This window comes from Dictyostelium discoideum (assembly GCF_000004695.1).
Source record: "Dictyostelium discoideum AX4 chromosome 1 chromosome, whole genome shotgun sequence".
NCBI classification, from domain to species: Eukaryota; Evosea; class Eumycetozoa; order Dictyosteliales; family Dictyosteliaceae; genus Dictyostelium; species Dictyostelium discoideum.
This window is the reverse complement of record NC_007087.3, coordinates 2,452,920-2,480,224: the sequence shown is the minus strand read 5'-3', so window position 1 is coordinate 2,480,224 and position 27,305 is coordinate 2,452,920. Positions and strand designations below refer to the sequence as shown.

The following is a 27,305-nucleotide window of genomic DNA, read 5'->3' as shown; positions in this document are numbered from 1 at the left end:
TCAATAAAATAACCATCTTTTTTTTTTTTGTACAATAATAAATTTGTAGTATTAATAATAATAATAATAATAAATAAATTTATATATATATAAATAAAGTAAAAAAATAAAAATAAAATAAAGAATGGCAGAAGCAGATCCAGGCTTACCAACACAGGCAATTTGGGATATACCATTTGAGAGTTTAGAATTCAATGAAAAAATTGGCAAAGGAAGTTTTGGTTCAGTATTTAGAGGATGTTATTTAGGTTTAGATGTTGCAATTAAAAAAATTGAAAAAGCTGACGACCCTGAATATCTCAAATATATTGATAGAGAAGTTTCGATGCTTCAGTAAGTATTTTTTTTTTTTTTTTTTCAGTATAAAAAAAAAAAATTTATTTGCTTTTCTGACACCCTTTTTTTTCTTTTTATTTTTTTGATTTTGATTTTGATTTTGATTTTGATTTTGATTTTTCACAATAATAAATAGATCATTAAGACATCCATTCATTGTTAATTTCTCAGGTATTTGTGTTCACTCAAGTGGATTATATATTGTAACAGAATTTGTATCAGGTGGTGATGTAAGACAACTTTTAAAGAAAACACCACCAATTGGTTGGGATAAACGTGTATCAATTGCAGTAGATTTAGCAAAGGCAATGGTATTTTTACATGCCAAGAAAATTATTCATAGAGATTTAAAATCAAAAAATATTTTGGTATGTAAAGAAAAAAAAAAAATATATAATAATAATAAAATTATCTAACATTCTTATTTTTTTTATTTTATTCAATAGTTGGATGAATTTCAAAGAATCCGTTTATGTGATTGTAAGTATATTTTTAGATTGTTTTTTTTTTTTTTTTTTTTTTTTATTTCATTTCTAACTTTTTTTTTTTTTTTTTTTTTTCTTTTCCCACAAAACTATAGTCGGTTTTGCTAGAATGAGCGAACAAACAAAAAAATCAAGACATATGACTATGTGCGGTACTGAAGGTTGGGTTGCACCAGTGAGTATTCCAAAATTTTCATTTTTTTTTTTTTTTTTTTTGGACAGATTTTTTTTTTAAATGGCTCGAAAGATATTTTAGTATAAGCCATATTTTTATTTTTTTTTTTAAAAAAAAATCCAATCGAAAATCGAATCGAATTTAATCGAGATTGTTTTTATTTTTTTTTTTTTATTTATTATTATTTTTATTATTATTATTATTATTATTATAATTATTAACTTTCTTCTTTTATTTTTTTTTATTATTATTTTTTTTTTTTTTTTAATATTTATTTTTTTTTTTTGAAATTAGGAAATTTTATTGGGTATGAGTTATGACACATCATGTGATGTATTTTCATATGGTGTCGTTTTAGCAGAATTAATTACTGGAAGAAAACCAGGTGTAGATTTATGGGTTAGATCACCAGAGACATGTTTTGATATTAATCCAGAAGAATTAAAACAAAAATCAATACCAGGATGTCCATCTGAATTAATTTCAGTATGCGTTGAATGTTGTCTTTATGAACCATTAACTAGACCAAAGTTTGATGAAATTTTATCTCAATTAAAAGTTTGTCAAAATAACTTAAAGGTAGCAACTGCAGCTGCAGCCGCAGCCGCCGCCGCCGCCGCAGCTGCAGCAGCAGTAGTTTCAACACCAACTATTCAAACACCAATTATTCAAACTCCAAATATTTCATTCTCGCCAAATAATAGCAATAACAATAACAATAATAATAATAATATTAGTAATATCTCACCAGATATTACAACAGGTATTCAACAAATTAATTTATCATCATCAGGTGGAAGTAATAATTCATCACCATCAACACCACCACAAGGATCGCAATTAGTATCATTAGCACAATCTAGAAGAAATACAATGTCACTTCATAGGAAATCTATGGAATTGAATTTGGTTGATGGTCAATTATCAACAACACCACCACCAACCTCACCAATTCAATCTAGACCACATAAACCAAGTGATTCAATTTGGAAGATTGCAGCAAAACCAAAACATGTTGGATACCAAACATTAAAGAGAAAACAAGGACCATGCTATGCAGCATTGACAAGTCATATCACAAAGATGATTGAACGTGCAACCTCTGATTACTACTATGATACATCATACATTCAAGATTTCCTATTGGCATATCGTTGTTTTGCACCACCACAACAAATCTTTGAACTCTTATTATCACGTTATATCGCCAATTCACCCGATAACTTTACCAATGATATCAATGGTTGGAAAAAGGTACAAAGAGTGATTCAATTACGTGTTATCATTTTCTTTAAACGTTGGATCGACTATTATCCACAAGATTTCCTCGAGGAAGCAATGGAAGATAATTTAAATGAATTTGATAAAATCTCTGCTCAACAAAACTCAAGTACAGCTTTACTTTTAGGTACAACAATAAGTAATAATGAATTATTAATCGATCCAAAGCTAATGACTGAATTACAAAAAAAACGTTCAGAATTAGAATTATTAATTCAAATTAATAGTCCTTCCGATTTTATAAATAATAATAATAATAATAATAATAACCCTGTAAATAATATAAATAATATAAATAATAATAATAGTGTAAATAGTAGTAGTAGTAATAATAATAATAATAATAATAATAATAATAGTAATAATAATAATAATAATAATAATAATAATAATAATAATAATAATAATAATAATGGATTAAATATAATAAATATTGCGGCAGCAAATCAATCAAAAATGATGCTTCAAAATGGTAATAATAGATATAGTGTATTGGTAACATCAAATGGTATTGGTAATGGTGAGGAACCATATCCAGTTAGTATTATACCACCACCAACTACTAGTGAATATTTGGATGTAAAAGATATTCATAGTACAGAGTTGGCACGTCAAATTACAATTATTAATAGTTTTTACTTTAATCGTATTAAAGCTAGAGAATTTATTGAATATATTTGGGAGAAATGTGGCGAAGAATCAACAACTACACCATATGTTGGTACTTCATTCGTCGAGGTTGTACCAGCTGAAAACATTCATAAATTCGTTAGAAAATGTAATAATCTCGCTCGTTTCGTTTCAACAGAGATTTTAAAACAAACTAAACTTCAAAAAAGAGTTGCTACAATCGAACGTTTCATTGAGGCCGCAGAGAAATGTTTGGCCAATAACGATTATGCTGCGGTTTTCTCCATTGTCGAGCCTTTGGTAGACCAATCTATCGAACGTTTGTCAGACACTTGGAGAAACGTTTCCCAAAGAAATCTTGCCACTTTTGAACATTTGAAATCAATCGTTTCCAAAGAGAATGATCATAAAAAGTATAGAGAGTTATTACCAGATGCTAAACCACCTTGCATTCCAAATATTCATTTATTATTGGACGAATTATCTTTTATTGAAACAAGTTCACCACGTCTTTTACCAGGTGGTATCGTTAACTTTTTCCATTATCGTCAATTATCAAGAAAGATTTTACAATCTCAACAACTTCAATCTCATTGTTTCAGACCAATTCCTTCAATTCAAAAGGTTTTAACTAAACCACCTTCTGAATTATTCGATGATGAATTAATTAAAAATAATTCATTAAAATGTGAACCACCTGTATCTTTATAAAAAAAAAAAAATACTATTATAATTTTACACTTTTTTTTTTTTTTTTTTAATATTATCCAATTTAAAAAAAAAAAAAAAGAAAAGAAAAGAAAAAAAGTATAAAAACACAAATACAAAATTCAAATATAAAAAAGAAGAAAAAAAAAAAAAAAGAAAAAAAAAAAAGAAAAAAAAAAAGAAATAAAAAAACAAAGTTCTATATCAAAAAAAAAAAAAAAAAAAAAAAATTAAAAAATGAAATAAAATAAATCAATATAATAAAAAAAAAAAAAAAAAAAAAAAAAAGAAAATCAATCACTTTTTTATATATCTTTTTTTTATTTTAAATTCTAAAAATTTTTTTTTTTTTAAATAATATAATGTTTGGATTATTTTAAAAATCTAGATTATTATATTTTATTTTTATTTATTTTTCTTTTTTAGTTTTTTTTTTATTTTTTTTTTTTTTTAAATACAATCAGTAATTAAAAAAAAAAAAAAAAAAAAAAAATCTATTTTTAGTTTTTTGGTTTTTTTTTTTTTAACTTTATAAGTCATGTTTTTTAGTTAAATATAATAATAAAATACAAGCAATAACTAATAATGCTGTTAAAACATAAAATCCTACATAGAAATTTGAAATGAAATAAGAAAAGATAAAAGCTAAAACTAAACCAGTTACAAATATAAATTGAATTGCAGCATTTGAAGGTAATGGTTTCTTTTGATATAAATAACCAACTAATGCATAAACGAATACTGTTAAACCACATTTTAGGATCGTATAAGTTACAGCGGCCACATAATAGTAACTAGTGTGATTTTGATCTTCATCACTATCATAAACGAATATATGTGATGTAATAATCGCTAAAATTCCCATAATTAGTAATATGATCACTACAAACATTTTCTTTAATCTGTCAAATAGGAAACCGACAATCACTGGTGTCAATGAACTAACAACAAGATTTGTGCCAAAGTAAACGTATTGATTAACATTTGCAACTCCAGTAATACCAAATTCACTTGAAAAACCAATGAAAATAATTGATGGAATTATAAATAGGAATTTTAAATCAAACATTACTTTAAATGGTGAAATCAATTCTTCAACTAAATCAGAGCCCAAACCATCACCTCTAATTCTACTTGGATTACCTAAGAATAATATTAATAATATTCCAACAATAAAAAATATTATAAACATTATTATAAATCCTGTACTATTATTAATTTGAACATCATTTAATGTTAAAAAGAATAATCCTTGTAAAAGTTCATAAACTGAAAAAAACTATTTTTTTTTAAAAAAAAAAAAAAATTAATAAATCATTAATAATTATTATATAATGTATTTTCCAAACTTACTATACCAAAGTTTAAACCAATATTTGATTTATCAGAGATATAAAAAATAAAAGAACCAACTGAAATCCATAATAATTCTAATGCAAATGGTGATAAGATTACTGAAACAAGATCAGCTGATGATGCATATATAAAAATAAGGAATGTTATAAAGAATATAATAATTGATATTAACATTGATAATTTTTCACGAATTCTTGTAATTATTAATGGTGCTCCTAAAATTGCAGCAATATATACTAAATAAATGAAAATTCCTTCAACATCTGATGATAATGTATTTGGTGTTGCCTTTTTCAAATTTTTTTTTTTTTTTTTAAAAAAAATTAGTTAAAAATTGTTTTGATCACTTTTTTTTTTTTTTTTTTTTTTCAAGATTTATTTATTAATATTTACAATATTGAAAAATAATATAAAAAACATTGCACAACCCAACATTACACTATTTAAAATTGGGTTATTTCTTGTTCTTGAATCACCTCCTAAAAGGGGTTCATTAACTCTTTCCATTTTTTTAAAAAAACTATTTATTTATGATTGGTTCCCTGCAGAAAAATAAAATAAAAAAAAATGAGGAAAAAATAAAATAAAAAAACAAAATAAAAAAAAAAATTTCATAAAAATTTAAAATCAGTTAAAAAACTAAAATGAATGAAAATATCTGGAAGAAAAAAAATTAAAATTAGTGGATTTTATTTGAAATGTTTTGAAAAAAAAAAAAATGGGTTTTGTAGATAGGCAAAAATAAATTAAATTATTATAATGTCATATCTACATTGAACAAAAAATCCCACACAAAAAAAAAAAATAGATTTCAGATTTTATAATTTTTTTTTATTTTATTAATATTTTTTTTCAATTTCTTTTAAATATCTTTAATTCTTTTTTAGTGAAAAAAAATTTTAATTAAAGACTATCTTTTATTTTAATATATTGGTAAAAAAAAAAAAAAAAAAATAGTTGGATTAAGATAATATTTATTTATTTTTATTTTACAAAATTATTAAAACCAGTAAAAACTTTCCATTCTTTTTTTTTTTACAAAAAAAAAAAAATAAAAATAAAAAAAAATAAAAAAAATAAAAAAAAAAAACACACACGACACATTAATATTTTTTTTTTTAATTTTTTTTTTTTTTATTGAAAAAATGAAGAGTTACATATAATAAAAGATAACACATATTTATAAAATCAATTAAAAAAAAAGTGATCACACACACAATATGAGAAAGGCTATAAAAAAGAATTTTATAAAATTTACAGGAAGACTTGGATTTGGCTCACAAAAGAACAATGAAATTGATGAGAATGCAACAGATGAACAAATTATATCAGATGAACCAATTGAAACAATCGATCAACCAATTAAATTAGAGAATGGTGAATTTGATCAACTTATACAATCATTTAAACAATATTTATCAACTTGTATAATTAAAGAAAATAATAATATAGATAAAAATAATGAAAGTAATTCACCTCAAATAATAATTGATGAAGATTATAATGATAATTATGAGATATTATTTGATCTAGATTATTTTATAAATGGTGAATTCGAACCATTAGATATACATCATAGTGGCAATCATCATAGTCATCATCATCACCATCATTCAACTACCCCAAATTCGAGTAGTCTAAGTGTAAATAAATCCTCTATAATAAATAGTAATGAAAGTGGTGAATTTAATAATAAAAATAGAAAACAACAACAACAGCAACAACAACAAAGATTTAATATAAATATACCAAATGATTTAATACATTCAATATTTTTATGTATAATTTCAAATTCAAATATGTTAATTGATACAACAGCATTTACAAATAGAACAAGAAATAGACGTCGTACAAAAGGGAAATCAAATAAACAACATCACCATAATCAAAATTATTTTTCAACTGGCTATATATTATCAAAGATTATACCTTTGATGTCTGGATTAACTTGTGCCTATATTTCATGTACCAATACTACATCACCTGAAGAATTAGTTAAAAGAATATTTTTAAAATTACCTCAAAAAAAAACTGAACCTTATAAACAACAACCACAGCAACAACAAAGTCAACAACAATTAGAAAAGTTATTATCATTACAACAACAACAACAACAACAACAAAACCAAATTAGCCAAACATCATATATAACAAAACAAGTACTGGAAAATAATACACCAAATTCAATATCAAGATCAACTTCAAATGCCTCTTCTGCTTATCAAAATAATGCTCAATTAAATAATACAAATACCAATAACATCCAATTAACACCACCAAACAAAGGATTAAATAAGCAGCAACAACAAAATCAAATAAATAATAAGGTTAAAATACAACAACAACAACAACAACAACAACAAGAATTTAATAAAGATTATGAAATGGTAGATATATTAATAGTTGATGATATGGATATTGCACCACTTGCAACTAGATATACTTTACTTCAAATGATGTCATATAGAAAAGTTGCATTTAAAGGGTCAACCTATAATACTCCAAAAGATTTTACAATCATTGCAACCATTAACTATAATAGTAATAATAGTAATAATGATGAAATTGAATCATTATCACCTTTAATGTTGGATAACTTTTTATTAAATTATAAATTATTAGAAAGATTATTTATACCAAAACTAAAAATTAATTTAAATAATCATTTTAATAATAATAATAATAATAATAATAATAATAATAATAATAATAATAATAATAATAATAATAATAATAATAATAATAATAATAATAATAATATAAATATAGAAAATTATGACAATAATAATGAAGATAACAATATAAATAATGATAGTAGTGATAATGACAATAGTAATAATAATAATAATAATAATAATAATAATAATAATAATAATAATAATAATAATAATAATAATAATAATAATAATAATAATAATAATAATAATAATAATAAAAATAATAAAAATAATAATCATTATATATTAGCACCATATAGAATTATAGGTTTAAGAGATATTTATTTATCAAAACAAACTTATATATCAAATGATATTGATCAATATATTCGTACTATTATAGTTAACCTTAGGAATCATCCATTGGTAACATTTGGACCATCACCACGTGCCACTCCAAATTTTATATTAGCTTCCAAATCATTAGCTTTATTATCTGGTAAAAATTTTGTAACACCAACTCATATTCTTTCAATTGCAACTCAAGTTTTAAATCATAGAATTTTCTTATTTAATCCATTCTCTTCAATTGATGATAATCATAATAATATTATTAATAACAATAACAATAATAATAATAATAATGTTAATATTAATAGTAGTGCAAATATCTATAATAGCTTTAATAATAGTGTTAATTATAATAATAGTGATGATGAAAGATTATCACCACTCCATATAATTTCACCATTATTAAATTATGAATCCACTTTAAATGAAAACCAAAAACAACTTAATAATATTAATAATAATAATAATAATAATAATAATAATACAAGTTTAAAATCACTTAAAGAGGCAACATTATTACCACCACCCCCAATTGAAATCACAAGTGCATTCAGTGGTAATAATAATGATAATGATCTATCGTTTAGATCCACTGGTCATAAACAAAAGGTAGCTTTTAGTAATGAACTACAATCTTCAAATCAACGTAATCAACAACAACAACAACAACAACAACAACATCAACAAATATCAACCGAATCCTATTGCTATGACTCTTTTCAAATCATTAAAATTATGTTAGAAAATATACCTCCACCTATATAAAATATAAAAATAAAAAAAACAAATGAAAGACAAAAAAAAAAAAAAAAAAAAAGACCCTACAAAACTTTTTTCTTTTTTTTTTTTTTTTTTTTTTTTTTTAAAAACTATTTTTACATAATTAAACTAAAATTATCATCGTCTAATTCTATTTATTTATTCCTAGGTTATTTTATTTTTCATATTGTTTAAATTCGAGTCCTTTTGGTGGTTCACCAACAACCTTTTTAGAACCAACTTCATCCCAATTTGTTGATAAAACAGTACCACCAGATTCTGTGAAAGATTTCATCATTGCTCTTTGTTGATCTTCTGAACCTTTGGAAAAGATATCTCTAAAAATTTTATTTAATGCTTGATCACCCTCTAATTTCTCCTCTGGTTCATTTGGAAGTTTATCCCAATCCTTTTTAGAGGCGTATGGTGATGGTACGGCTGGAGAGGAACTAATTTGATCCATTAAACCCACTGGACCTGATTTATCTGTGAATTCAAGGGTATCCCATTTGATTGCTCTTGATTTCTTCATTTTAATTTCAACTTTTGTTGAATAATAATGAATTGTACTATCCTTATCAACAATTGGGTCGAATAAATCCATTTCAAATAAGAATTCACTACCATTTGCTAATGGGAATGATATATTTACAGATTTTGAGGTGAGATTAATCTTTGAATTTGATGCTGTTACAAATTTTGCAAAAATTGTTAATACAACATGTGTTTCAGTTTGATACCATTCATGTCTAACTTTATTACCTGATGATGGTATTGGTAATTTTGTAGTTGTAGAATCTGTTGTTGTATTATTATTATTATTATTATTATTATTATTATTATTATTATTATTATTATTATTAGTAGTAGTAGTAGTATTTGAGGTAGTTGGAATTGGTGTTGGATTTGTTGTTGTTGTAACTGGTTGTGGTGCTGGGGTTGGTGTTGGTGTTGGAGTTGGTGTGGTTGTAGTTGTAGTTGTTGGGTTTGATTGAATTTCTGCTTTAGATTTTCTAATCCAAGTTTTAAATGAAGAATTTTCTGAATCAATTGATTGACCTTTTTCAAATGTTTTTAATGCTGTATCAAATTCCTCTAATTCAAAACAAAGTTGACTATATTTTTTATTAAGAAAGAAATTAATTAATTAAATTGGTTGAAGAGAGAAAAAAAAAAAAAAAAAAAAAAATACTTACCCTTTTTTGAGATAATATTTTGAATTATTTGAATCTAATTTAATTGAAGTATTAATGTCAGATAAAGCCTCTTTTAAATTTGATAATTTTGAATGACATTGAGATCTTTTAAAGAATGCCTCTGCATTATTTGATAATTCTAAACAAGCTTTATCATAACATTTCAATGCTTCATCATATTGTTCATCTACAAAATAAGAATTTCCTTCTTTTAATTGTTCCATGTTTTGGTTATTTTATTATTTTAAAAAGGTGGTTACCTGCAAAAAAAAAAAAAAAAAAAATGAAAATTAAAAAAAAAATTGAAATTGAGTTTTTTAAAAAAAAAAATTATAAAAAAAAAATAAAAAATAAAATATAAAAAAAAAAAATGAAAAAAAAGATAAATTTCAGGATAATTTCAATGGAATTAAAAATAGAATTTGGATTTTAAGAGATCAATAAATATATAAATAAATAAATTTTTAATTAATATTATTTGTCTTTTTTTTTTTTTAATAATTTTTTTTTTTTTTATTTTTTTTTTAAAAGGTTTTTTTTTTTTTTTTTCAATGATAAAAGTATAACATATTTTTTTTTCTTTTTTTTTTTTCAACCATTAAATTTATTGTTGTTTACAATCTTGTGGTTGTTGTGGTTGAGCTTTACCTTTACCTGATGGTTTTTTAATGGTTTGTTCTTCTTCATCATCTTCTTCATCATCATCTTCACCTTCTTCATCTTCGAAATCTTCACCAAAGTCATAATCGTTTTCTTCGGCATCTGAAGCACGACCTAAAAAGAAGTTAACGGCTTCTGGGATAACGATATCCTTTAATTTGGCGATAATTTGGTATTGGATGTACATGATTTCATCAGCTTCTTCATCACTGGTTGGATCTTGGTTTGGTGAGACAAAGGTGCTAAAGAAACATGGGACGACCTCTTGAACGGTGGTAGAGGTGGTGGTGGCAGCTTTACCTTTGGTTGGTTTTGATTTAACAGTTTTCTTCTTTGATTGAACGGTAAAGTTTTTACCATCTTTCCAATTGATTGGGGTTGAGACGATTTCATTTAATTCGTTATCTTCTTCGAGTTTGACGGTTTTGGAGATGACAGTGTTGGTGAAGAATGGATTTTCACTAAAGTGGAAATCTAATGAGTAGTCTTGTGCGTCACCGACTTGAACGATTTTAATATCAACTAAATACTCTAAAGCTTCAATATCACATTCTTCAATGATATCTTTGACTTCGGTGTTTTGTAAGACATGTAACCAGAACTTTGGAATACCTTTATCGGTTGGAACAGATTTAAGGTTTTCAACTTGAATTGGTGCTTTACATTGTTGATCTTCTTTGGTTGGTTCAACTTTACCTGATACAATTTCAAATCTCTTTTCTGCGAGTGGTTGGAATTTTTTTAAATATTTCTTTTCAATTTCTAAAATTTCTTTTTCCATTTGTTCCGTTAATTCATTTTGTGTATCCTATTTTAAATAAAATATATATATAAATGTTAATATTTATTATTTTTTTTAGTATTAAAAAAAAAAAAAAAAAAAAAAAAAAAAAAAAAAAAAAAAAAAACTTACTTGGAGAGTGAGTAAAGCATTAACTCTGTCTAAAACTTCTGTTGAAGTAATTGCAGATGAGTCAAATGGGAGTTCCATTTCAATTTCGTTATCTTTAAATAAAAAAAAAAAAAAAGAGTGGGAAAAAAAAAAAAAAAAATTAGACAAGTTACATTATTTTTAATTTTATTATTTTTTAATTTTTTTTTTTTTATATTGTATTACTTAAAAATATAATGTAACTTACTTTCGGACATTTTCAAAAAAGAGATTATGTATTTGTGAAAGAGGTAAAAAACGAAAAAAAAAAAATAAATAAATAAAAAAAAAAAAAAAAAAAAGCGTGAGCAAATTTTTTTTAAAAAAAAAAAAAAAATTTAAAAAAATAAAATTTAAAAAAAAAAAAAAAAAAAAAAAAAAAAAAAACGAACAAACGGACTCGTTAAACCGTACTTTTTTTTTTTTTTTATTTTTATTTTATTTATTTATTTTATTATGTAATACATTTTTTATTTTTGGATTTCATTGATGTTCCAAAAAATTTAAAAAACAAATAAATAATAAAAATTAAAAATTTAAAAAATAAATTGAATAAAAAAATATCTTTATAATTAAATTTCCATAATCAATAATAAAACTTTAAAAATTATTTTATTTTCATTTTTTTTTATTATTTTATTTTTATTTTTTTATAAAACCCAGCAATGAGTATGAATATTATTTTTATATATGTAATATTATAAATTGAAAAAAAAAAAAAAAAAAAAAAAAAAAAAAATTTAAAAAAAAAACAATTTTTCCCATTTTTCATTTTTTTAAATTTTTTAAATTTTTTTTTTTATACTTTTTTTTATATTATATTATATTATATATTTTTTTTTTTATTTATTTTTATTTGTATTGTCAATAAACCTGTTTTTTTAATTTATGTATATTAAAATTATTTAATTTAATCGAAATTATAAATGGATAATAATAATAATATTACTAGTGGTGGTAATATTACTACAAACAACAACAATAATACAACAACTACTACCGCTACTAGTAACAATATTATATTACCAATTATAAAGACAAGTTTAAATGGATCGAAGTTAGAATTGAATGAAGTTGTACTTAAAGAGACATATGTACTTCGTAATTTCAAATTAATAAATACAGTTGATTATCCAGTACAAGTCAAATTGAAATCAGATTTACCACAAGTTGCATTCCAATTAAACAATGAGAATATGCAAGATGATTCAGATGAAACACCAATACAAGATGATGATTTCAATCAATTATTCAATGAAGTGAATTTAATTGATCAAGTCAATTTGGCACCAAAAGAAATTAAAAATATAGTTATTTCATATCGTCCATTTGATCAACAATTATCACAACCACCAAAACAACAACAACAATTAATACAAGATGACCAATCAAATATAGATAATAATGGTAATAATACAGATAGTTCAACACCAAATATAGATTTAATTGAAAATATAAATAATGAAAGTAATACAGATAATAATAATAATAATAATAATAGTAATAATAATGATACAACAAAAGAAAGTAATGACGAGAATAAAGAATTAAATGATAAAGATGAAATTATAAAAAAAGATGGTGATAAAAAGAATGATAGATATAATTATTTTGAAGTTAAAGGTAAAATTTATTTTAATGCTGAGCCATTATTACCATCATCATCATCATCACAACAATCTAGTGATAATAATGAATTGATTATATTACCACAACAAAAGGAATTAATTGTTGATTTACAAATTAGAATTTGTAAATCATTATTAAAGTTAGATGTTAATGAATTAATTTTTGATGATTGTATAGTTGGTCAAACCTATGTTAAAGATATAACACTTTGGAATAAATGTGAAATGCCATTAAGATTCTCAACTTATTATAAAGAGAAATTTGGAAACTATTTTCAATTCACAGATTATGCAACTGGTTTACCATTATCAAGAGATAATAGTATTGTTCAAAGTTATTCATCAATGACAATTAGAGTTACTTATCAACCAACAAATATTGGTCAATTCACTTATAAATTTAAATTGGAGAATAAGAATGATTCAAATAGTTATGAAATTGTTATGATTCATTCTTTTGTTTCTGCTGAACAACAAATTGTAAATAATACTTTTAATATATATATATATATATACATATTTAATTCTTAATTTTATTATTAATAATTTTTTTTATTTTATTTTATTTTTATAGGAATTATTACAAGTTTCAACTAATAATTTAGATTTAGGAGATTGTTATACAGATGTTGCAACTTTTCAAACATTTACAATAAAGAATATATCAGAAGAATCAATTGATATTAATTTTAGTAGTGATTTATCAATTAGTAGTGGTAGTAGAGGTGGTAATAATAATAATAATAATGATGATGATGAAGTAACTTTTCATTTTCATGAAGAGGATACTGAAAAGGATTTAGATGGAAATCAATCAAAGTTATCCATTGGTGAACATAGATCATCTGATAGTCATGATGATTTAATTAAAATTAATAATGGTCAATTATCAATTGGAAGTCATGGTAGTGGTCACCACCACCACCATCACCAACGTAATACAAATCAAAAGGGAGGCGGAGGAAATCAAAATCATGGTGTTAAAAATGGTAAAGAAAGAATTGAAGAGTTAACACTTAATCCAGGTTCAGAAAGAGTGATTAGTGTTAGATATTGTCCGAAATCATTATTCCCAATTAGTGATCCAAGATCACAAAGATTGAATGATAAAAACTTTAGAATCCTTTTAAAGTATGGTAAATCATTATTGGGAGGTAAGCTATCGACACAACAACAAAAGAATAAAACCATACGTGTATCGAGTAGAGTTTGTACATCGGTTGTAAAGATACCATCAGAGATTAATTTGGGTGATTGCACAGTCGGTAGCATCAAAGGATACACTATACAATTGGTTAATCTTTCAGATTTAACAGCTCATCTTCAATTGAGATATCAATCAAAGGTTGTATCATTCAAGAATCAAACATTCTCAATTGCACCTAAACAAACCTACGATTTACAAATGGAGTTTTTACCACGTAAAAATAATCCAGACTATCGTAAACAAATCACTTTTATCAATTTAAAGAATCCAATAATGGATGATCAACAACAGTTCCTAGAGGTACGTGCAAATAATATCGATGAACATTCAGTTTCTGTTCATTCTAAATTTTATCATCTAGAAACTTCATACAATAAGAGTTATATCGATTTCGATGAAACCATTGTAAATTGTCCATCCGTTCGTACGTTTAGTATAAAAAATGTTAGTAAAGGTACATTGGTTCTAAATCTTTCTACCTCTTTACCAGATGAAATTAAATTATATACAGAGGAGAGAGAACTCTCATTATTGGTATCACAAAATCAATCATTAGCAAATTCAACTACAAAACAAAATCTTCAAGAATATCTCTCAAAATTCTTTGATGAAAATAAAGATAATTCAAATGTAGTTGGTGGTTCAAATAAAGTTGGTAATAGTCAATATTTAGATTTAGCATTAAATCCAAAATCTTCAAAAGAAAAAGAAAAAGATAAAGATAATAAAGAGCAACAACAACAACAACAACAATCATCATCATCGTCACAAGTACCAAAGCAACAATCACCACAACAACAATCACCACAACAACAATCACAAGATTCAAAAGATAAACAACAATTACAACAACAAGCACAAGAAAGAAAGAAAAAATTACAATCAAGTCATGACCAAAGTAATCCAAATTCAAGAACTAATTCAAGAGCTTCTTCACCTTCATTTGATTCTTCAAATAGTAAAGATAGTAAAGATAGTAAAGATAATAATAATAATAATAATATTATTTTAAATAATAGTAATAATAATATTGGTAGTTTTGGACCAGGTTCTTTATCAAGTCATAGTGCAACTAATATACCATTTATAAATACTTCAAATAATGTTTTAACAAATAAAGATGATGATTCAAATTTACAAGATGACAAACAGCAACAACAACAACAACAATCATTACAATTACAACAATCATCACAATTACAACAATCTCAACAAATTCAACAACAACAACAACAAGTTGATTTATCAAATCTTTTAACATCATCAGGATTAATTCAATTTATCCAAACATTTGAATATGATAATAATCCACCATTATTTACAGATTTAGAGAGTGAAAATTCATATATTACATCACAAATTAATAGATTAAAGAAATTGGAAACTATTATTCAATCTGGTCAATTAAAGAAATTGGATAGATTAGAGATTGAACAACAATCAGAGGTAACAATATTTATTGTATCAAAGGTTAGTGGAACGAAAAGACCTTGGTTAGGTGGTAAACTAAAGAATATGGAAGCTAAATTATTCATTTCATTAGAGTCATTGAATGGTATAAAGATCAATGATTCACCAATTAGAGAATTGATGGTATCAACTAAAGTTTGTGGATCCATTATGGATTTAGCTCAAAGATATATCAATTTCGGTAATATCATTCAATATGATTATCGTACGAAATCATTGGTTATCAATAATCTTTCACAAGTACCATTGATCTATAGAATTAAGAAATCCGGTTCAATCACTAGTGGTAATTTAAATATTGAAAATGCAGATCGTATGGGTATCGTTAGACCCTACAGAAAGAGAGAGGTTCAATTCGTATTCAAACCAACCTTTTCTGGTATATTTGATGAGAAATTAATCATTGAGAATGTTTATGATCAATGTAATAATCAAATAGTTCATATTAAAGCAAACGTAAAGAAACCAAGACATTTCTTTCTCAATACTTTGGATATAGATTTCGGTGTAGTCATGATCAAAGGTAAATCAATCACAAAACGTATCACACTCACAAACACTAGTAATCAACGTCGTATCTTTAAAATCATTGATGATAATCCTTCCTCTTTTGAATCTTGTTTAAACAAATTATACTTTAAACTTGAAGAGAAATCTGCTTTTAGTATCTCTAAAGAAACTGAAATGGAAATTGATCTTTTAGAAAGAAAATTAAAAATTTGTCGTAGAAAAGGTCAACATGAAAAAGCTTTAAAAATTAATATGCAAATCGAAAAATTAAGAAATTCAGGTTCAATCACACCAAACCCAATCTCTAGAGCAACTTCACCAACACCAATTGATGATAATGAAAATAATGAATCAAATATTGAAAAAGCTTTAATTGTTGAGCAACAACAACAACAACAACAACAACAGCAACAACAACAACAAGCTATAACAACAACAACAACAGCAACAACAACGCCACCAGTTCAACAACAATTAGAAAAGAAACAATTTTGTAAAATTGGTGATAATTCAATTACATTTGAAGTTGAAGGTGGTGGTATTCAAAATGTTTTGGTTTATTTCTCACCAGTACCAAAACCAGGTACTAAAAAACAATGGTATGGTAAAGAGGATGGTAATGGTTCAATATTAATTTATGAATCAAAGAATATTGATGTCACTAAAAAGATTAATTATATTTCAACAGTTTGTTTCGATGAAGAAACTTATCGTCAAAATTATCTTTCATCAAATGCAATCAATAGTGCAAATACTGTACCTGATAATCAATTACCTTCATTCTCACCATTTAAACCACAACATTTTACATCATCATCACCAATTCCATTTGGTAGTGGTAGTTCAAGAGTTATACCTTCATCACCACCTCCACCATCTTCACCAAGTTTCTCAAATAATATTTTATCAAGTACAACTTCAATTTTTAAACCAACAGCTTCAAAAGCAACTTCTTCTTCTTCATCTTCCTCAACAACTACAAATTCAACAGCTCTTACAATTTCACCAGGTAAAATTGATTTAGGTGAAGTTAGAATTTATGAAGATATTACATTTAGATTTACAATTACAAACCATACTGGTCATAAAGTTCCATTTGATATTAATGTAAAACAACCACCAAAACCATCATCAACATCATCATCAACATCAACAACATCAACAACAACATCATCAACATCAACAACAACAACAAATTCAAATAATAATTCAAGTAAAAATGTTTTAATATTAAAAGAGAAATCAGGTATAATTGAACCATATGGTAAAAGATTAATTGAAGTAATTTGTCAACCACAAATACCAGGTAAACAAACTCATACGATTGTAGTTACATCAACACAATATCATTTTGAAAGTTTATTATTGGTTGCATTAAGTCCAAGACCACCACAATATTTAGTATTCCCAGATTTACCATCAACACAAATTTTAGATTTTGGAAATTGTTATTATGATAAATCACAGAAATTCTCAAAGGTGTTACCATTTAGATTGGATAATTTATCGGGTAAATCATTGTATATCTCTATGAAATCAAATTTAACTCAACAGGTATTTGTATTTGTTGATGATAGATTATCAAAGCCAGCCGATAATTTATTCTTGAGTGGTTATGAAAAATCAGTGGTTCAAATTTGTTTAAGACCAAGTATGACCAGTGAAAATTATGTAGATGGTCATTGTAGAGAATTAATTGGTGGTATTAGAATCAAAGTACATGATCAAGATCATAATTTACTCTATGAGAATACTATAAAATTCACATCGATTGTTGGTAAGAGTATTTTAAGAGTTGCAAAGAATATGATTGATTTAGGATCAACTAGACAATTGGGTGAAACCATTTCATCATCATTTACAATCTCAAATGTTTCAACTTTGTTACCATTGAATTATCAAATCACTCATAGTAAGAATTTGAAATTATCTTCGAAATTGGAAGGTTCATTGGAGGGTAGTGAAGTTAGTCATCCACTCTCAAAGGAAAAGATTCATTTCTCTTTGGTAGCTTCAATTTATGGTTTATATGAAGAGAGAATTATCATTACCAATCTAAGTTGTTCAGGTCAAAAACTTGAAATCAATATACGTTTATTGGTTGACGATTCTTCATTAACTACAAATTTACCAATCAATATGAATGGTGGCGGTGATATGTTAAGATTCGACGATATCTATGTTAGTCCAATATCTTGGAATGAAAAGATTGCTGCCGGTGATAGAAAGTTATTATCATTCGTTATAACACCACAACAATACTTGATCGATCAAGGTTCATTAAGTGCATCGGATCAATTATATCAACAAAAACAATTCACAATGAGAAATTATCTCAAGTATGATATTCGTATCTATCCAAAATCAAATATAAACATTTATCTCTTCCTTCATGAACCAACAATTGAAGAGTTACAAATGATTAAATCTCAATCAATGGGTGATCGTAGAAAGTCAATGAGATTATGTGCAAAACCATTCGTACTTTCAAGTGAACAAAAAGTCATAGCTTATCCACAACCACCACAACCTGATACAATCATAACACCAAAACAAAAGTTAATGTTATGTAAAGGTCGTAAAGTCAAATTTCAAGGTACACTTGTTTTCGAAAGATCAGATTCAACTCATTATCCAATTGCACCTGGTGAAGGTAAAACTCATATTTCAAAATTAGTTTCAATTACTGGTAGTTATTGTATGTCAATGATGGGTGAAATTTTATTTGTAAATGATCAAAATAATAATACTCATCAAAATAGTGTTATTATTAATAATAATACAATTGATATTGGTAGAGTTGGTTATGAAAATTCTTGGAAAGAAATTTTCACTACTATTGAAATTAGAAATCTTTCAGAGATTCCATTAGTCATTCGTGTTAGATCACTTCCTTCAAAATCAATTAGAGTTTTATTAAATCATCCAAATCATTCAAATTTAACTTCACCATCTTCATCTTCAAATAAAATAATTTTACCAAGAATTAAAAAATCAATTAATAATAATAGTAGTAATAAATTAATTAAAGAAAAAGATGATGGTGTTAATGAAATTTTAAATGATAGAAAAGAACCACAACAACAACAACAACAAAAAGAAAAAGAAGAGGAAGAAGAAGAATCAATTGTTATTGAATTTGAAATTCCATCATCAGAATCAAAACAAATTATTATTGGTATTGATCCAACAAAGATTGAACAAACTCAACCTGGCCCAATAACTTATCCAATTCAATTTGAAAATGTTATGAATGAATTTAATACAATGTCTGTTAATTTCCAATTATATCATACTTTTAGAGTTTTAAATTTTGGTCGTTTAACAAGTACTCCAGCAACAACAACAACAACAACAACAACAACAGCAACCTCTACTGTAAATACACCATCATTAACAGCTTCACCAACATTAGCTAATAATATTGTTGGTAGTGGTAGTGGTGATAGTGGAAATAGTAGTAGTATTATTGTTAGTGGTAGCATTAATAATAGTAATAATAATAATAATAATAATAATTCAACTAATAATGGTGATATTATATTACCATGTATTTATCATCCTCCATTAGTTGGTGCATCATCTCAATCTGATGAATGGTTTACAATTGAAAATACATCTAATAAATCATTGAAAATTCAAACTGAAGTTGATTTATTACCACAATTTTCAGAGTTAATTATGGTGGAATTAGTTCACAAAACATCAAATACACCAATACCATCATTTTCATTACGTCCACAAGAAGTGATTGAAGTTAGAATTCGTGCTAGACCACGTCCAGATTCAAAACTACGTGAAAGATCATTTGAAGAATTAACAACATTTGGTAAGATCATTTTGAATACTTCAATTTATCCAATCGAGGTGATTCCATTGAAAGGTACAATCTTACCTGGCCATTATTTCTCTCTATCAATTAATCGTTTGAATTTCAATGTTATCTCTCGTATCACAAATAAAGAGGGTGAAGAACAATCTCTCTTGACAACATTGGATGATTATTTCAAAATTAAGAATACCAGTAGTCATTATTCATTAACATTTAAAGTTGAATCGGTTTTCAATCAAAATCAATGGTTATTACCAACAAGTTGTGTAAAATTATCCCCAGAAGAGGGTGAAATACCACCAAATGAACTAATGAATGTTAATGTTGTTATCGATTTAAATGGTATTGATGATATACCACCTTCTTCATCTTTTGTTGTAATTGTAACTGCTTTAGATACTTTAAATAATGAAACTCAAAAAGTTAATATTAATTTAGTTGGTAATTATAAACCAATTCCAAATCCAACCTCACCATCTTCAAATTTAAGTGAATTAAAACAACAACAACAACAACAACAATTACAACAACAACAACAACAACAACAATTATTATCAAATAATAATACACCATCAACATCATCAGTATCAACACCAATTACAATTAGTTCACAATCAATTCCAAATAGTTCAAATATTAATGATATTTCATTATTATCTAATAATAAAGATGGTTCAATTATAAATAACACTCAACCAATTGCAACTACTTCAACATCATCATCATCAACAATAACTACAACATCAAATAATAATAATATTAATAATCAAATTATTACACCAATTATAGTTAATGATCCAATTTCAACAGGATCAATTATAAATTTAAATAAATTACCAAAATTATCATTAAGGGGTTGTACACCAATTCAAAGATTAAAGAATTGTTATGAAATTCATCTAAGTCAACAAGAGTTTTCATCTGGATCAATACCATGGGAATTAACATTAGAGAATTTATCAGTTAAACCAGTTGAATATTCAATTTACTCTATGAAAGATAATGATGATACTTGGTTAAATTTAAGTAGAAACTCTGGTAAAATCGAACCACATGGTCGTCATATTATCACAGTGAACTTTTCAACAAAACGTATCGATATGTATTCCACTTATCTAATCATTGAAAATCGTAATAATCCAGCTGATATCAAAACCATTCAAATCACATTTGATGTCGTTGTTAAACAAAATTCACATTTCAGTGTTTTGGTTGAAGGTAAACAAAACTCGGCACCAATAATCAATTTGGGTGACGTTTTCTATAATATCACCTATACCGATAGATCATTCATTGTTTCAAATTCTTCTTCAATGCCATTGGATTTCATGCTAAGTACTTCTTTATCACCAAATGATCCAACCGAAGTTTGTTTCTCATTATCTCGTTCCTATTTACGTCAATTCAATACACTCTATGTAGAACCAAATAGTCAAGTTAAAGTTTTCGTTTATTTCCATGTTCCATCTTCATCAAATCCTACAAACAATACATCTTTCACTCAAAAAGATATTAAAATCTTTTTAAATTGTAGATTAATTCGTGATTATCAACAAATCATTACACTATCAGCAACTTGTAGATATCCACAAATGAAATTATCTGATCAAAATATAGTTTTTAAAGGTAAAATCATTATGAAAGATGAAAAAGATAAAGAAAAAGAAAAAGATAAAGAAAAAGAAAAAGAAAAAGAAAAACAACAACAACAACAACTAAATGATAGTAATTTTATTTTAAATAAAGATGAGATTAGAAAATCAAATGAACCAAATATAGCAGCAACCACAACAACAACAACAACAACATCAACAAATACAACAATGACAACAACATCTAGTAAATCATCAATGAGTACAGGTACTAGTGGTAGTAAAAAAGTTGATTTTGAATTTGATGATTCAAGTGGTAGTTCACAAATTATTAGAGAGATTTCAATTTATAATAGTTTTAGTGACCCATTATCAATTGTTGTTAAAGCAAATACAATCTTCTTTATTATTGATCCACCAAGTAATGGTGTAATTTCAATTGATCCAATGACATCTAGTTGTATTACAGTTCGTCCAAATATTCCAGCGATCCTAGAACATACTAATCTATTGTTGAAAGAGAAATACTTGGAAGAGCATATCATCGTTTATAATAAACATAGTTTAACTGAGAAATATGTAATCTCATTACGTATTACCACTGGTCAATTGACTTCATTCTCTGCAAGTTCAGGTTTGAAAGGTGGTTATCATTATAGATCATTGGAGCAATTGATCACTAAATTCATTCGTAAATTTAAAAAGTTTTGGTATAGTCTTTATCTCTATTGTATTCAAACTAATAATCAACAACAACAATTACAACAACAACAACAACAATTACAACAACAATTACAACAACAATTACAACAACAACAACAACAACAACAGCAACAACAACTTCAACATCAATTACAACAACAACAACAACAATTAAATAGTTCAGGTGGTTTAAATAGTTCACAAAATTCTTTATTAATGAAATCTTCTTCTTTATTATCTTTAATTACAAATTCTGATTCAAATTGGAATGCACCAATTCAAAATACTATATCATCATCATCATCTTCTTCATCATCATCATCTTCATCAGTGTCATCTAATATTGGTGGAAATAATTCTACAGTTGCAAGTGGTAATATAATTTCAAATAGTTCTGTAATTAGTAATAGCAATAACAATAATAACAACAATAATAATAATAATAATAATAATAATAATAATAATAATAATAGTAGTAGTGGAAATAGTTCAATAATAAATACAAATATTTCAACTACAAGTGGAATATTTGGATCAACTAAACTTACAAATGAGGAATTAAAAGAATTGGAAAATATATTTGATATTTTAGAGAATGATAACGATAATGAATCGCCATCACCATCAAATGATCAACATCATCAACAATCAATATTCCATGAATCTTACCAAAAACTTTTATTTGATCTTCATCATATAACAAATGAATTGGTATTATATGGTTTAAAGAAACAAGTTGGTCAATTACCATCACAATTGGCAACATTATTCTATTTCAATCTCTTCAAACATGGTGTTTTCAAAGTAATACTTAAAATGAAGAGACAATTAAGTAAATCTTCATCGGCCGCTTTGGCTCCACATCTTCATATTCTAAGTGCTTCAGTTGAAAGTTTAAATGAATTTTTATCTTATTTTCCAGAAAAAAGAGATGATTTACAATCTTTACGTAATTTGCAATCCGAAATTATTAAAGCTGTTCAACAATCTTCAGTTTCACCTTCAAATAATTCTAATAATACTGGAAATACTTCTAATCCAAACAATAATAATAATAATAATCTAAATAATAATAATAATAATTCTAATGTTTCAAATAATTCCAATATAAATAATCCAACTCCAATTTAATTTTACCGGTATGGATTTTTTAGTAAAAAAAAAAAATAAAATAAAAAAATAAAAATAAAATTCAACAATAACTATTTTTAAATTATATTAATAAATAAAAACAATTGTTTATTATTATTTTTAATTTTTTATTTTATTTTTTATTTTTATTTTTATTTATTTTCATTTGCAGTTACAATTCAATTATTATTTTTATTTTTATTTTTTTTTTTTTTTTTTTTTTTTTAAAATTTTTCAATTTTTTACTTTTTTTTGAAAAAAAAAAAAAAAAAAAGTCATTGTTTGACTTACTCTTTTCCACAGAAATAAATAACAAATACAAATATTTGTATAATAAAGAGATCTATAAATAGCAAGCAACCAAGTATAGAATTTTTCAAATTAAATACAAACGTGTGAAATAAATCATTTGTTCAATTAATTTCTTTTTTTTTTTTTTTTTTTTTTGGATCTTTAAAAACAAAAAACAATTAAAAGATTTTAAAAATCAATTTCAATTCTTTTCAACAAAAAAACACAATTACAAAAGAACAATTTAAATTGAAAACAACTACAAAAAAATTTTAAATTGTTTCATTATTTCGTAAAAAAAAAATAAAATAAAAAAACAAATTCCATTTTTTTTTTTTTTTTTTCATTATTATTATCGAAATTATTTTCATTCAATTACAATTTAAATTATCAATCCAATTGATTACAATTTTACGAATAAAAATGGATAGTGATTATAAATATAATAAATATAAGAACTCTCATAAGATTCAAGATAAAACTAAACCTCATCCTCCAGCTTCAAATCTCTATATTAGAAATATCGATAGACCTGTCAATGAAAGAGATTTTCTTGACTTATTTTCAAAGTATGGTAAAATCAAAAATCATTCAATTGTTGAAACTCATCCAAAAGGACCATATGCATTTGTCGTAAGTATTTTTTTTTTTTTTTTTTTATGGAGAAAAAAAAAAAAAAAAAAAAAAAATTAACGTAAAATTTTTATTTTTATTTTTATTTTTTTTTTTATCTCTCTTTTTTTTTTTTTTTATTTTTATTTTATCTCTCCTCTCTCTTTTTTTTTTCTTTTTTTTTTTTCTTTTTCTAATCTATAGGAATATGAAACACTTGAACAAGCCGATGAAGCTAAAGAATCATTAAATAAAGCTACTTTCAAAGGAAAGAAATTATTTATAGATTATGCTTCATCTTATAAGAATCCAGCCAAACCAAATAATTTTAATTATAATTATGATAGCAATGATTCTAATAATTCAACAAACTCATCATCATCATCATTATCAAATAGTAATAGTTACTCAAAACCATATGACAATCATAATAATAATAGTTATAATAACAACAACAATAATAATAATAATTCATCTTATTTTAGTGTAAATAGTAACTTTCCTAAGTCAAGATTATATGTTGGTGGTTATAGTGAAAATACATCACCAAGTGAATTATTACAATTGTTTCAAGAAATTGGTCCAATTATGAAAAGTCATTTCGATGAAAAGAAATATTTTGCATTCATTGAGTATCAATCAAGTGAAGATGCTGAAAAAGCAATCGATAAGTATCATCAATGGGATTTTCATGGTAAATTTTTAAAAGTTAACTATGCAAATGCTCCAGGTTCTCGTGGTTATTCACCTTCAAGAGGTAGAACAAGTATGTTTTATTTTTAAAAAAAAATTATCATTTCTCTCATTTCAAAAAAAAAAAAAAAAAAAAAATGTTATTTGAAGATTTTGTTGTTATTCATTATCATTCCATTATCATTATCATTTTACATTACATTCTCATATCATTTATAATTATCAAAAAAAAAAAAAAAAAAAAAAAAAAAAAAACATTTACAATATTCATGGAACTAATTTCAAAAATTTTTTATTTTATTTAATTTATTATTTATTTTATTATTTATTCCTCTTCTTTACCCTCTTCCTTTCAATTTAATTCAAATTCAAATTTAATTCAATACTTGATCATTGAAAAAAAGGATCAGCTTCACCAAGTAGAAAAAGAATAAGATATGAAAATGATAATGAAAGAAGTAGATCAAGAAGTCCAAATAAATATAATTATAATAATAATAATAATAATAATAGTTATAATAGCAATATTAATAATAACAATAATAATAATAGTAACAATAATAGTAATAATAATAGTTATTTTTCATCGTCATATTTAAATAATTATAAAGAAAGAGGCACAACTAGAGATGATACTAATTATAACAATAATGGTTATAATAATAATAATAATAATAATAACAATAATTATAATAGTAATTATAAATCAAATAACAACAATAATAATTTAAGAAACTCTTCAAATTATGTTGATAGAGGTAGAGAAAGAAGTAAAAGTCCTCCAAATGGGTTGGTTAATGGTTCTTCAAGTCGTGGTAGATCAAGATCTAGAAGTAATTCAAGATCAAGACTAACTCCAACCAAAGATCCACATTATCATACTAATAATAGTAATAGTAGTAATAATAGTAATAGCAACTATAATAATAACTATAAAAATAATAATAACATAAATAATAATTATAATAATAGAAGAAATACAGTCGGTGGTTATAATAATAATAATTATAACAACAATTATAATAATAATAAATCTTATGATAATAATAATATTAACAATAAGAGATACAGCTATAATGGCAATAATAATAATAATAATAATTATCATTATCATAACAATAATAATAATAATAATAATAACAATAATAATATTACTAATAATAATAATAATAATAATAATAATAATAATGACGATAATGAAAAAGATAGAGATAGATCAAAATCAAGATCAAGAACAAGATCGAGATCAAGATCAAGAAATAATGAAAGGTTAAACTCTTCTTCAATCTCAGCAAATGTAAATAGTAGTAGATTAATTAATAGCTCGGCTGAAGATTTGGACTCGAATAAGAGACAAATTTCTATTTTGTCAAATGATAATACCATCAATGATACACCATCAATTTCTTTAACTAAAACTAGTAGTTTCAATGACGATAACGATTTCATTGATAATAAATCTGATAATGATGATAGAGATAAAGATTATAACAGTAATAATATCAATAATAGTAATAGAAATAGTATTAATAATAATAATTATAATATGGATATGGAATATAATGAAAATAATAGTAGTGTGAAAAATAGCAATGATGATAATATTGGTAATAACAATAATGATTATAATAACAGTCAAAAAGATGATAATGAAGAAAATGTTTATCAAGAATTTGATGATATGAATGTTGATGTTAAAACTGATAATTATGATCTCAATCCTGTCATTGACGAAAATCAACAAGAAAATGATCAAATGAAAGATGAAAATGGTCAAGAAGTTAATGATAATAATAATTATTATATTAATAACAATAATAGTAATAATGATGATGATAATAATATTAATAATATTAATAATAACAACTATGAAAACAATCAAAGCAACGATAATTTAACAATCATTGATAATATCAATAATAATGAAGATAATGAAAATAAGGATAAGATTGAATCAATTGATATGCCAACTGAGGAAAACAAAGATTTCATTGAATCAACAGAACAACAAAAAGAAGATAGTCAACAAAAAGAAAATAGTCAACAAAATGAAGAACCTGTACAAAATTCAAATCAATTTGGTAGTACAAATACTACTCCAATTATTTCAGA

General features: G+C 24.5%; 7 protein-coding genes across 7 annotated transcripts in view; 4 read left to right on the top strand and 3 right to left on the bottom strand.

Annotated features, from left to right (window-relative positions):
* Positions 1-124: 124 nt before the first annotated feature.
* gefX (RasGEF domain-containing protein) lies at positions 125-3,618 on the top strand (the record flags this gene model as incomplete). Its single annotated transcript, XM_640762.1, has 5 exons — positions 125-333; positions 473-704; positions 783-816; positions 917-996; positions 1,291-3,618. 5 exons carry the CDS (start codon positions 125-127, stop codon positions 3,616-3,618), a joined length of 2,883 nt encoding a protein of 960 aa, XP_645854.1.
* A 526-nt stretch (positions 3,619-4,144) lies between these two features.
* DDB_G0269296 (hypothetical protein) lies at positions 4,145-5,478 on the bottom strand (the record flags this gene model as incomplete). The annotated part of the gene is made up of 3 exons (XM_640761.1): positions 4,145-4,894; positions 4,969-5,259; positions 5,365-5,478. The coding sequence occupies 3 exons, from the start codon at positions 5,476-5,478 to the stop codon at positions 4,145-4,147; spliced, it is 1,155 nt and encodes a 384-aa protein (XP_645853.1).
* A 713-nt stretch (positions 5,479-6,191) lies between these two features.
* On the top strand, positions 6,192-8,744 carry DDB_G0269294 (hypothetical protein; the record flags this gene model as incomplete). The annotated part of the gene is made up of 1 exon (XM_640760.1): positions 6,192-8,744. One exon carries the CDS (start codon positions 6,192-6,194, stop codon positions 8,742-8,744), a length of 2,553 nt encoding a protein of 850 aa, XP_645852.1.
* A 169-nt stretch (positions 8,745-8,913) lies between these two features.
* sugt1 (TPR repeat-containing protein) lies at positions 8,914-10,158 on the bottom strand (the record flags this gene model as incomplete). Its single annotated transcript, XM_640759.1, has 2 exons — positions 8,914-9,853; positions 9,935-10,158. The coding sequence occupies 2 exons, from the start codon at positions 10,156-10,158 to the stop codon at positions 8,914-8,916; spliced, it is 1,164 nt and encodes a 387-aa protein (XP_645851.1).
* Positions 10,159-10,538: 380 nt separating this feature from the next.
* Positions 10,539-11,743, bottom strand: nap1 (hypothetical protein; the record flags this gene model as incomplete). The annotated part of the gene is made up of 3 exons (XM_640758.1): positions 10,539-11,402; positions 11,508-11,599; positions 11,734-11,743. The coding sequence occupies 3 exons, from the start codon at positions 11,741-11,743 to the stop codon at positions 10,539-10,541; spliced, it is 966 nt and encodes a 321-aa protein (XP_645850.1).
* A 708-nt stretch (positions 11,744-12,451) lies between these two features.
* DDB_G0269288 (hypothetical protein) lies at positions 12,452-23,597 on the top strand (the record flags this gene model as incomplete). The annotated part of the gene is made up of 2 exons (XM_640757.1): positions 12,452-13,633; positions 13,728-23,597. The coding sequence occupies 2 exons, from the start codon at positions 12,452-12,454 to the stop codon at positions 23,595-23,597; spliced, it is 11,052 nt and encodes a 3,683-aa protein (XP_645849.1).
* Positions 23,598-24,311: 714 nt separating this feature from the next.
* The window catches only part of DDB_G0269286 (hypothetical protein), a gene marked incomplete at both ends in the record, with an annotated part of 4,222 nt that continues 1,228 nt past the window's right edge, over positions 24,312-27,305 (top strand). The window contains 3 exons of the mRNA XM_640756.1: positions 24,312-24,521; positions 24,705-25,266; positions 25,598-27,305. The exon at positions 25,598-27,305 is cut by the window's right edge and continues 1,228 nt beyond it. Of these exons, the coding sequence (XP_645848.1) occupies positions 24,312-24,521; positions 24,705-25,266; positions 25,598-27,305 (2,480 nt within the window). The remainder of the gene's footprint in view (positions 24,522-24,704; positions 25,267-25,597) is intronic.